The sequence below is a fragment of the Gadus macrocephalus genome, chromosome 9, assembly GCF_031168955.1.
Source record: "Gadus macrocephalus chromosome 9, ASM3116895v1".
Taxonomy (NCBI): domain Eukaryota; kingdom Metazoa; phylum Chordata; class Actinopteri; order Gadiformes; family Gadidae; genus Gadus; species Gadus macrocephalus.
The window spans coordinates 22,749,524-22,762,645 of NC_082390.1; the positions used below are offsets into that span (position 1 = coordinate 22,749,524).

Sequence of the window (13,122 nt, forward strand, 5' to 3'; positions counted from 1 at the left end):
AATAACTAGGATGTGCTTTATGTAAGGCATATGGCAATATGCCAAATACCTTCTACATCATGCCAACTACACCTGGAAGAGATTTTGGAGTTCTAGGCCTAAACCTTTGGGAGTTAATGGAGTTTTTATGGTGTGTTGTCACTGGCGGCACAAACCTCTCCAAAATGTCTCCAAATGGCCAAATTGTGCCAAATGCATTTACTCACTTCTGTGACACTGGAAACATTACTGAAGCATTTTGGTGACTATAAAACCTTTCTCCATGATTCAAAACATAATTTTTTCACACATTCATTTGATATGGCCATATTGAGATATTGTCATGTGATGAGACACTATCGGATAGTAACCATCATAGAAAAATGACAGAATATACTGGACTGAATTGACCTACAAACACAATGCAATGCACAAATGTCACCAAATATAATGAAGAAATATATAAATGCAATTCAATGGGGTGTTATTTACATAGAAAACAAATAAACACCGATATATGATATTACATACTACACAAATCAACAGGAAATAACTGTACATAAACAGAATGATTGTATTGCTAGCTTGACGCAGTGTTGACGCAGCTTTATATCTCGGCTCATACGTATCACACCTGGACACGCCTGGCAGCGTTGGAAAGGTAAACTCATTGGCTAGAAGCCCAAGTGATTGATATATCAATAGCCAATACGGTGTCCCTATACTAAAGCCGCGTAACAAAGTAAACAAAGCCCATTGGCCCTTCGAACTGGGAGCGCTCCATCTACTTCACGGGCTGTACCGGGGTGAAAACTGAACAGAAAAAGACGGGGACACTTGTATTTTGTAGCCAGCAAAGTGATGAAAACAAGCATAGCCAACAACTCCATACTGGCGGTAGAGAAAATATCGATACGAGTGCGAACGTCTGGATGTTAGTTGACGAACAAAGTTTGGAGATGGTAAACAAATGGACTTTACACGACGATATTCACAAGCTGGAATAATTTTATGAAAAACCATTTTGATGCTTTTGATCAGTGGATTCTCACGGACAATTGGAATATAAATAATTGAGGAATGGACACATATTACGGTTCTCAGATTGCTTCAAAGGTAGGGAGTCGCTCTGTTTTTTGGCATTTACGGTTTACCATGCTGGTAAATATCAATGATTGATGGTTTTGTGCTCATGATTTATAGAAAAAACAACCGGATGAATAAATTGTGGAGATTCTACCCTTTCTAACAACGTATGGAATGTCTGTAATGATGAAAGTTGAAGCGGGTTATGTCGCTCCGTAGTGGAAACATATCGTCAACAAACCCAAATCGCTCACCGGTGGGCGATTGGGTCTTAAGAGGTTAAATAACCATAACTTGCTCAATTTCTAACCGATTTTCAAACGGTTTGGTTTGTTATAAACGTCAGAGATGTAGGTATGACAGTACATACTTATGAATAATTGTTAGGTTCTATGAAAAATAGAATAATGTTCTAAAATAGGTACAAGATTTCCCTTTACAAATATACATCAAGAAAGGCTGCATGTTGAAATCCCCACCCTGTACAGAGATGTATTTATGTAATTATAACCATGTGTTTTCATATGAAAAGAACATTAAACAGAACAGATAGGTGCAATAAATACACACATGCACAAGGTATTCATGTTATTTATGTTATATCAATATATGGGCTACTAAAACTCAGCAATCTATTGTGTTGGTAACTTCACTCAAATCTATCTACAGTCAAGTATGCATTTAGACAAATATGATAAAATATGAATATAATATGTGCAACCTTTGTAGCTGTTCAAGACACACTGGAGGCATGATGTCACCATAGGTTTGAAACCTTAAAAAAGTGAGAAATGCAACCATATATATTAATTATTGTCAACATTTTCAATCAGTATTTAAGATTAACCACACAAAAAACCATAAAAAGGTGTCCAAAATTCCATTCAGTGATTGTGTTAACAAAAATATTCTAAAAAGCCTTGTGTCAACAACAATCTAGCAATACTATTATGTCATACTAGCCCCGGTGTTCCTGTGTAACAGGACCTGTATTGTATATACTTCCACTAAGTAACTAACGATTATCCTAAAAAATAAAAGTCATAATATTGTAATATCCTACAGGGGAAAGGTGATCCCACGGGTTCTCGTTTCGAGAGTTCGCAGATTAACGCATCCGTAGGCTGCACAAAAGTCTGGCATCTTCACTTGTCAGCAATTTCCTGTAGAATTCATAATGTAAGACCAACAAACCCTATTGGAAATCATGTGCAACTTCAGTTTAATCATGTTCAACTTAAATTATATTGAAAATAGCAATTCTGCCTCTCCCATCAATGTAAAATTACTGGGTAGCTAGTAGCCTACCCGTGATACACAACTAAGCTGCACGATTAAGTCGTTTTTCGAAGAGAAAAGCTGCAATTTAAACATGTTGAAGCATCCAGTATTATAACCACGTTTGTAAGAAACCAAACCGTTTGTAAATCCGTCAAGATTTCAGCGAGATAAGAGTATTAGCGTTTGTGCAGATCACTTACTTACGTCCGCTACAACAGAGTCCACCAGAAAGCTTTACTGTGGTAAGATGGCGGCCTATGGTGACGTTCTAGACGCTGCCGTAGGGCATCGTTAATATATATATCTATGGGCCTCTCCACCTTATTCCGCCACGCCCCTTTTTAAATGTGTTTGTCTTCGGCTTTGTTTTGAAACTTCCGGTCGGCTAGCTACAGCTAGATAGCTACATTGAAATACCCGGTGAATTAAGATGGAGAGGCTAACGTGGGTAGAGACAAAAAACCATGTCAAAAGTTTGGATGGAGGGATTGTACTTCGTCATCCGAGGTTAATGAACTCCACCGAGTGGGTGGATGACATGCGGCGGTGGCCTCAGGTGTCATATGGGGATATTTTTAATAATTTTGTGCTGTCGGTGGGCGTCGATGGGTCGGCCATGAAAAATTTCAAGAGAAACCGAGGCGTATCAATATTTATTTACATAGTGGAAAGTGTAGTGTTAATGGATTTATAGGACACAGGATGTGATGTCGCCCCCTGGTGGTTAGGCGGGAGAGGTTGTAAACAAGCAGTGGAATAAAGTCATGCTTCAAGAGCACACGCTGGAAACCTCTCTCCCCACTTATTTCCGAGTTACAACTACCTAACTCTACATGGTGTCAAAAGACTTTGGTAACTCAGTTAGGGTGAACATGAGATTTGGTTCAGCCAAACTAACTGGAGAGAACTCACGTCCGTTTTAGTCAGTTTTGAGTTTTTTACGTTTTTGGCATAGCTAACGTTTGCGGCAGTTGGGAAACTAAAATGTAGCGCTTCCAGATTCCTCCGCCAGCCAAGTTTGACTTCACAAAGCCGGAAGAGTGGCCCAAGTAGTTTCGGAGGTTTGAGAGATTTCGGATTGCATCGGGTCTGGAGCTTCAGTCGGAGGAGAACCAGGTGAACACTTTAATCTATACAATGGGGGATGACGCGGAAGACATTGTCACTTCACTTCGTATGACGGGGAAAGAAGCAAGGGAGTACATCACTGTGAAGCAGAAGACGGAGGGACATTTTGTGGTGAGGAGAAATGTTATTTTTGAGCGTGCCAAATTCAACCAGAGACGGCAGGAACAAGGGGAGACGGTGGACAGTTTTATCACTTCACTCCACTGCTTGGCAGAGCACTGTGGCTATGGGCAGCTGCATGATGAAATGATTCGGGACAGACTGGTTGTAGGCTTGCGCGATAATAATCTGTCGGAGAAACTTCAGTTGGACTCGGAGTTGACGCTGGAGAGAGCGGTGACGCGCCCGCGTCAGAGCGACAGTGTGAAAAAGCAACAGGACCTGTTGAAGAGTAACTTCAAGGCAGAGACCACTGACTTGGACAGTGTTCAAACAAACCACAAGTTCAACATAGGCAGAGGGAGACAGCAGAAGATGCAGGTTACAACATATGACAAAAGCAGTTATCAGGCGCAGCCAGGTAACCAGACACGTACACAGTGCATGTGGTGTGGTAGAACGCCAGCACACAGCAAAAACCAGTGCCCAGCTAGAGATGTAGCATGTAACCAGTGCCAGAAAAAGGGTCACTATGCAAAGGTGTGCAGATCAGGGGTCCTCAACGAAGTTAACGCAGCTGAGTCAGATGAGGAGGGAATCGCTTTCCTAGGCACAGTCAGCTCAGAGGGTGAATCCTGGTTGATCAACCTTAATGTGAATGAGCACACAGCAGTATTCAAGATAGATACGGGGGCAGATGTGACAGCGTTATCTGAAGATGAATTTAAGGAGGAGCAGTTTGCAGAGCTAGCGAGCGCAAAGAAAGTGCTGCAAGGTCCACGTCAGACGCCCATCACGGTGAGGGGAAAATTCACAGCTACCATAGGAACTGACAGTAGAAACACTACACAGGAAGTGTATGTAGTCCCAGGTCTGAAGTTTAGCCTGCTGGGACGTCCAGCTATTCAGGCACTTGGGCTAGTGGCTAGAGTAGACACAGTGGCACTGGATTCAGTCGAGAGAGTCAAGGAGCAGTTCCCCAAACTGTTCAAAGGGCTAGGCAAGATGGAGGGGGAATACAAGATAGAGCTTAAAGCAGACGCCAAACCATTCTCCATATCAACCCCACGTCGAATCCCGCTGCCTCTCATGTCTAAGGTGAAGATGGAACTCTCACGTATGGAAGAGATAGGGGTGATATCAAGGGTTGAACAACCCACAGACTGGTGCGCCGGAATGGTCACTGTGCCGAAGCCAGGCAAGGATGAGGTGCGCATCTGCGTTGATCTGACGAGATTGAATGAGTCCGTCAAGAGGGAGAGACACATGCTCCCGTCAGTCGAACACACACTTGGACAGCTAGAGGGTGCCAAAGTATTTTCAAAAATCGATGCTAACTCAGGGTTTTGGCAAATTCCCCTTGCCAATGAGTCTGCCCTCCTCACAACATTCCTCACTCCCTTTGGGAGGTTTTGCTTTAATCGCCTCTGCTTTGACATATCCTCTGCACCTGAACATTACCAGAAAAGAATGTCCCAGATACTGGAGGGACTTGACGGCGTCCTGTGCCAAATGGACGACGTGCTTGTGTACGGAGACACACAGGCCCAGCACGACACACGACTGCTGGTGGTGTTGGGGAGGCTGCAAGAGGCAGGCGTCACACTGAGTAGTGAGAAATGTGAATTCTCAAAAGGCCAACTTAAATTTCTCGGACAGATCATAGATGCAGCCGGCGTGAGAGCAGATCCTAACAAAGTGAGAGCAGTGACAGACATGGAGGAGCCGGACGACGTGAGCGGAGTGAGACGGTTCCTCGGAATGGTGAATCACCTGGGGAAGTACTTACCTCATCTAGCAGAGAAGACACAGCCACTCCGGGACCTGTTGAAGAAGCAGAAAATGTTTCAGCGGGGGCATGATCAACAAAGAGCATTCAATAACATCAAAGAGGAGCTGAGCTCACCACCAGGGCTGGTGCTCTACAACACAAAGGTGGAGACGGTCGTCTCAGCTGACGCGTCATCGTTTGGACTAGGAGCTGTGCTACTCCAGAGACAGGAGGAGGGCCACCTCAAGCCAGTTGCATATAGCTCCAGATCACTCACAGACACTGAGAAAAGGTACGAGCGTGTCTCAGACTTTCTGGTGGGCATCAGGTTCCATGTGGAAACGGACCACAAGCCTCTGGTTCCGTTACTAGGTTCAAAGAGCCTGGATGAGCTCCCCCCACGCATTCAAAGACTCAGAATGAGGCTGATGGCTTTCTGCTACTCCATCTCCCATGTGGCCGGCAAGAAGTTGGCAACGGCGGATGTGCTGTCAAGGGCGCCGTTGAGGGACAGAGGGCAGCCGGAGCAGGAGATGGAAGTCAACCTGTATGTCAACATGGTCATGTCAACCCTCCCGGCTACAGAAAAGAGGCTACAAGAAATAAGGGAACACCAAGAACGTGATGAAATACTGAGCCAAGTTAAAGGGTACTGTAGTCAGGGCTGGCCAGACAAATCCACAATAGACAGAGCTTACCTTCCATACACACAGGTCCAGGAGGAGCTATCAGTGGAGAACGGCTTACTACTAGAAGGAAGTAGGCTAGTTATTCCCAAGCCACTCCAGACAGACATACTTCAGAAACTGCACGCAGGACAAGGCATAGTAAAGTGTCGTGAAAGAGCCAAACAATCTGTCTGGTGCCGGGACTGTGTACACAGCTTCAGAAAGTGGTTGAGGGCTGCGACACATGTGCCAAGGAAAGAGTCAACCCCAGAGAGCCACTGCTTCCTACAAAGTTCCCTGACAGACCATGGGAAAAGGTGGGTGCTGACTTGTTTCAGTGGAATGATAACCAGTACCTATTGGTGATAGATTATTTTTCCCGTTTCATTGAAGTAGCTAAACTGACATCAACAACCTCAGTAGCAGTAGTGGAACATTGCAAGTCCATCTTCGCCAGGCATGGCATACCGTCTGAGGTCATGACAGACAATGGACCCCAGTTTGGGTCTGAATACTTCACTAGGTTCGCTACACTGTGGGGGTTCACACACACAACGTCCAGCCCAAGATACGCTCAGAGCAATGGAGAGGAGGAACGCGCTGTGCGTACAGTTAAAGACCTCCTCCAGAAGGAAAAATACCCTTATTTAGCCCTCATGGCTTACAGAGCCACCCCACTCGCCAATGGATACAGTCCAGCACAGCTGTCTATGGGCCGGCAGCTCAGAACAACAGTTACGGTCACTCTGTCATCTCTGAACCCTGGCTGGACTGACATAACCGAACTCAAAAAGGAGGAGCAGACGAAGCGACAGAGATTGATTTGGAACTTTAACAAAAGACACAGAGCTCAACATCTCACAAGTCTGGCACCAGGGGACCATGTCTGGATAAAGGATACGAAGGAGAAAGGGACAGTGATAAGACAGGCGGAAGCACCAAGGTCATACGTCATTGACACTCCCAGAGGGGTCCTGTGCCGCAATCGAAATCACCTCGTCACTACTCCAGTGGCGCCAGCAGCGCAGACCATCCTACCGGAGCCGGAGCAACCCACTGGTCAGCCAGTGACTCCAGATCAAACAGAGCGGGGCCCAGTTCAGCCAGGCAGTCCTGAGCGTCCGGCACGCTACCCTGCAAGAGAGAGACAAACCCCAGGGTACCTGAAGGACTTTGTGGTTAAATAGCAGGTACCCCGGGTAAGACTGGGTGGTTTCTACGGGGCAGAATAAACCCCAACACTCAGTAGGAGGTTTGGGCAGTCTACCCCACCTTCTTAGTTCAGTTTTGCCAATAGATGTTCATATGTCGGTCGTGTTTTGCATTCCAAGAATGAGGAATATCTATTTTTGAAAGCTGCAGTCAACCCCAGTCAGTCCAGCACACCAATACTAAGAGCATTCTATTTCAGAGACATGCTTCCTTTTGTTTCAGACGAGTATAATGAAGGTCGCCTGTTGCTCTGTGAGCAATATATGCAGTTATGCAAATGATTACTTTATACTACTTAACTACTTGTACGTATTTTAACTACTATTTGTACATATTATTGGCTATTGTTTTTACTGTAATTAATTTTTAGTATTATGTCAAAGCATTAACTCAATCGTTAAAGGATTTAGCAAATGCCTCGTCAAGTTTATTTTATTGACCCTCTCTGACAAAGACATCACGTTAGTGTATGAAAATACAGATATTAAAGTTAAGTTAAAGTTTGGTCTAGATTTGTAAAAATGAACAAAATAAACAATAGAAACATTTTAAAGGTCCCATGACATGAAAATCTCACTTTATGAGGTTTTCTAACATAAATATGAGTTCCCCTAGCCTGCCTATGGTCCCCCAGTGGATAAAACTTGCGTTTGGTGTAAAACGAGCACTAGCTGTTCTGCTCGCCTTTGAAAAAACGGAGGCTCAAGCGCGCTGATTTGGAATGTCTTTATTTAGGACGTCATCAAGCATCTAAGCTCCTCCCCTTACTCTGCCTGGCCCGCCCAGAGACGTTGGCCCGCCAATGAGACTCGACCGTGCGAGCGCCACATGTGTGTGTGTGAATACACACACTGTAACGCAAGTGTTTCTTGTCGGTTCTTTGATGTGTCTTGTATTTCCACAACGAGACTGTTGTGGGGGTTATCTGAGCCACGGTTGAGAAGGAATTGGGGGAAAGGAACTTTGGCTTTGACTCGCTGAAGTACATGAACTGCGACATGCCGCCGGTTGCCGCGAGGCACCATCGCCCGGCAGCAGGCAGCCGGCAGCAGGCAGCGCGCGGTTCAGTCGACTTCAGGTTGATGTGAAAGTGGAAGAACCAGAGACGTCGCAGAACCCGACAAAGTCGTTTGTGATTCATAATATCGTCTGGAGGCGCACACAGCTTTTGGCCGTGATAATATGTATTATATATGATATAGATATCTATGTATTATATGATATTATTTAGATATAGAGCTCCAGGACTGTAATGCAAATGTTGTACACCTTGTTATTTGGATAACTGTTCTGCTTTTGGTGTTATGGCGCATAACACGTCGGACTCTCGTCTCTGGTATTTCTACAACGAGACTCGTATTGGGGGTTATCTCAGCCAAGGTTGAGAATGAATTGGGGGGAAGGAACTTTGGCTTTGACTCCCTCAAGAACATGAACCACGACATGGAGGAGAAAGGGAAGGTTGGCGGCGAATGTCTCCCGCTTGAGCCCCGCTGAGGGACCACCACCGGAGGCGGAGGTGCCTAAGCGCTGCCCGGCAACAATCCCTTTCTCCTCCTTGTCGCGGTTCAGTCTACTTCACATTGATGTGGATGTTGAAGAACCAGGACCGTCGGAGAACCCAACGTGGTCGTTTGAGATTCATAATATCGGCTCACACAGCTTTTGGCCGTGATAATATATATTATATGATAGATATCTATATAGGCTATATGATAATATTTAGATATAGAGCTCCAGGACTCCTGTGTGTTCTAGAATATTTACAGAACACGGCTAATGGCTGTGTGCGCCTCGCCATTGCGATACATCCACTGTAAACATCCAATGTAATACATCCACATCCCTCCTCCTTGACCCGCCTCGCTCCTCCTCATTTGCATTATAGCTACAGACACCAAAACAGCGCATTTGGGGGAAGCTCAATGTGCGACTGGCTCGGAGTGGCTGTAACTCTGCACCACGGCTGAATTTCGGGAACGTCTTTGAATACTGTGTTAGTTGCCCACTAATACCTATATTAATACCTATATTATTTCTATTATGTGGGGACATATATGTGTGTGTGTGTGTTTACTTGTGTTTTAATAGGTGTGTGTGTGTGTGTGTGTGTGTAGTAGTAGTTTGTGTTGATGTGTGTACTGTGTGTGTGTGTGTGTGTGTGTGTGTTTTAGTGAGTGAAGATGTGTGTCTGGGCGGGACCTATAGTGGTCACGAGCCCATGGGCCTGCTGTGGAGCCTCCGGCCGGTTCCAGGGAGCAGACCCAGCCTCAGGTTCACATCATGCACACTATGTATAGTATCTATACAAACAGTGTTTATATTTACAATGGATCTTCTTTATATGTCAACCATGGCATATACAATCCCCTCAGGTTCAGGAAGAAGGACACTGGGACGCCCATGCTGGTGACCATCTCCCTGCACCAGGGCTTCCTGAGCGACTCCTTCACAGAGAGGCTGCCTCTAGCTAGCAGGGTGGTGGAGCGCTGGTACATGGCCCCCGGGGTCCGCAGGGTGGAGCTCACAGAGGGTGGGGTCACCGGAACCCTCTTCTTGCCTCCAGGTAGGAACTGAAAAATGGACAGCCTTTTGGTGAATGCCCCTCCAACAAATATAAAAATAACAATATAGCCCTTTGGTCTTTGTGATAATAGTTTTAATGTACATGTTGCACATGGTACATATGGTGATTCACGGTTATAGTGCTATATTGCCACTGTGTACTTTTTTGTACAAATTCTGCTCTTTGGCGGCAGAATTTGTAGGGACACCTGAGAAAAAGACGGTAAGTAAGTTAGTTTTCCCAATTCTATTGCTAACTGATTTTTTAGTGAAGCCAGGATAGATTGTTATGATGGTTTGAAAACCTATTAAGGCAGGGCTCTACAGTGCGCCCATTTCCCTCGCATTTGCGAGTGAATATTTCGGCGTGCGAACGAGAAAAACAAAACAGGAGCACGCGTGCGAGTGACTTCTCCACAGCGCACTATACTGTGCGTTCACACCAAACGCGAAGGGGCGAAAGCAGCGATTCCATTTGCAGCGCGACACTTTTGCCCGGCACGGGCGAGCGCGTTCACGTGGATTTCAGGTGGATTGCAGCACGCCACTTTTGCTCGAGGATTTCGGGTGGCTAGTTTATGATGCTAAGAACATGAAAATGTTCTGTACATTTTGTAAGGAAGCCCCATCGGCAATGGCAGGCTCCTCTCTGTTAATAACGGGGAACCCTAATCTGAAACGCGATGCTGTGGTGAAACACATCGAGTCAACTAGGCATTCTAGCTGTCCCGATTTCTATATAAATCGCACCCAGCCCAATAACCCTGGTACGGTGGAAGCCGAAATTGGTGCTGGTTTGTGTAGCCTAAATGTAATCTTGTCTATTTATTTGTCTTAATTTTGCTTTAGTAAGTTGGTGCTGTTGGTGTGTGCAATTTCTGCACGCTAATAAATGTTCTAAACAAAAACCTATTTAAAAAAAAACTATTTCTCCTATGCTGCAACCACACTTCTGAACTTCTTCCCCCCTCAACTTTCACTCGACTCCCTTACAGAATTCAAGACTGCTCTATTAACCCTACATCTAACAAGCTTACCAACTTTAACTTCATCAACTTCACCTATTTTACATTTGAATATCCATTTTTTATGTTATTCTCTATTGCTTTTTGTGTTGTTTAATCTACTGATATCTTCTTACTGGTACTTTGTTAATTATACAATTAACAACAAAGTACCAGTAAGTAGTATTATAACAGATTTTATTTGATGCAAGGTGACCTTGACCACCATGAAATATATGTCTAATTAATTTAATTATTACAATTATCATTATACTGCACTTTAAGGAAGCTCATTGCATTCACATGAGTAAAAAATAATGTCACGTTATCTCATAATTAGGAGATAATTATCTCCTAATTACAATATAGTATCTCATAATTATGAGATAGAATCTCATAATAACAAGCAAATAATCTCATAATTACGAGATAAGTATCTCGTTATTATGAGATAAGGATAGGATCTTTGATTTTACGCATGTGAATGCAAATGAGCTTCCGTAGCACTTAGTGTGCAAACATAATCGCTGTTTCCCCTTGGAGGTCCGGGGCAGTTTCCTGCGGTGCTGGACCTGCCAGGCGGTGGCAGGAGTCTGCCGGAGGCCCGTGCAGTGCTGCTGGCGTCACATGGCTTCGTGACCCTCGCCCTCAACTACCTGAACCCCAGGAGGACAGCAGGGGGTGAATACCATGTGGGCAACGACTACTTCCAGGTAACGTTAGTCTTGAAGATAACTAACTTTAGCCTCAGAGATAACTAAAGTTAGCCTCAGAGATAACTAAAGTTTGCCTCAGAGATAACTAACGTTAGCCACAGAGATAACTAACGTTAGCCACAGAGATAACTAACGTTAGCCATAGAGATAATTAACGTTAGCCTCAGTGACCGTGGCGGTGGGTAAATAGAGGGCGCTAGGGCTCCGCCCCTCCGTGAAATATTCACTCGAATAAATCTGCCAACTATGATGAATAAACCATGACAAATCCGGAATAAATCACCATAAATATGCCTTGCCAGCAACCATTTAACTGCGTCGGAGCAGCAATTCTTTGGGCTAGGCTTGTTATGGGTCATTCGAGAGAATGCCCTCCTTCAAGTCAGGGTCACCGGTAACGATGAAGTGAGCTCGCAAACTTTTTGCTGTCTATCAAGCAGAGACAGGTTTTCATTGGTGCATGAAAATTCGACTCCAGGTCGCAATTTTGTGCGCCCAGACCAATGGCATTGTTTTTCATATTTTTTTAAACACCACATGATTGGACAATTCAGCGATCAATCAAATAGGCTACCTCCCTCAGCAGCATTCGAGAAACACAACTACGTGCAGAGAAGAGATAGATAGATAACTAGCAGAGAGTTGTAAAAGCACTTAGTTTCCATACATTTCAGTGGAGGAATTGGATATACCAAGCAATGTTATACTTAAAAGAAGCAAGTAAGTAACCTATTAATTTAGTCTTTTGGCCGGTTGCATATAAACAAAATTAAGCAACTGTCCCATATTTCTAACTGCATTTGAAATAGACCAACCATGGGACAAATAGGAGTGACTGGTGGAATGGCCATAAAGTAGGTCTGTATATGCAGTGTAAGTTTGTCCAGGCCCTGGAAGTCAGGATATGTAGGCTATGAATCTGAATTATTTTGTTCATCCACAAAATGCACCAGAATACCGGAAATCAAATCGACCAAATTCAACATTTTCTTTGGGAGCAACAACAATGTAAGACATTCTGTCATTCAGTAGACGCTTTTATGTAATGCTACGGGAAGTTCCTTCAGATCTACGCCAATAAGAGAAATTTAAACACCAAAATACATATTTTCATTTGAAAAATATTCTGTTTGGATCTCAGTAAGTGTTGGTGAACATTTCTTTGTTATTTTCACCTAACTGTATAAAGTTGTTAGGGGCATACGGGACATTCTTTGTAAAACCCTCTTTCCAAGAGAGATATTTTTCTGTTTTCTTTTCTTCTTGAGCGAGTGTGACATTACAGACCTAAGGTAACCAATGTTTGCCTTAGCGATAACTAAAGTTAGCCTCAGAGAAAATTACATTATTTCCAAAATAAATATAACAAATACACACAATACTTTACTACAGAGTGACGCAATTTTCACTCTGTTAAAGGTCTCATGGCATGAAAATCGCACTTTATGAGGTTTTCTAACATTAATATTAGTTCCCCTAGCATGCCTATTGTCCCCCAGTGGCTCAAACTTGCGTTCGGTCTAAAACGAGCACTAGGTATCCTGTTTGCCTTTGAAAAAATGGAAGCTCAAGCGCGCTGATTTGGAATGTGGCCCCATACGTCGTCATAACCC

The 13,122-nt window shown here is 44.1% G+C and overlaps 1 protein-coding gene and 1 long non-coding RNA gene across 2 annotated transcripts in view; one reads left to right on the plus strand and one right to left on the minus strand.

The window, feature by feature from the left end:
- LOC132464886 (uncharacterized) overlaps positions 1-13,122 on the minus strand; it is a 160,590-nt gene that overhangs the window by 129,962 nt on the left and 17,506 nt on the right. The window lies entirely within an intron of this gene.
- The window catches only part of acot19 (acyl-CoA thioesterase 19), a 42,755-nt gene that overhangs the window by 10,470 nt on the left and 19,163 nt on the right, over positions 1-13,122 (plus strand). The window contains exons 2-4 of the mRNA XM_060061520.1: positions 9,399-9,498; positions 9,600-9,790; positions 11,337-11,506. Coding sequence (XP_059917503.1) covers positions 9,399-9,498; positions 9,600-9,790; positions 11,337-11,506 — 461 coding nt within the window. The remainder of the gene's footprint in view (positions 1-9,398; positions 9,499-9,599; positions 9,791-11,336; positions 11,507-13,122) is intronic.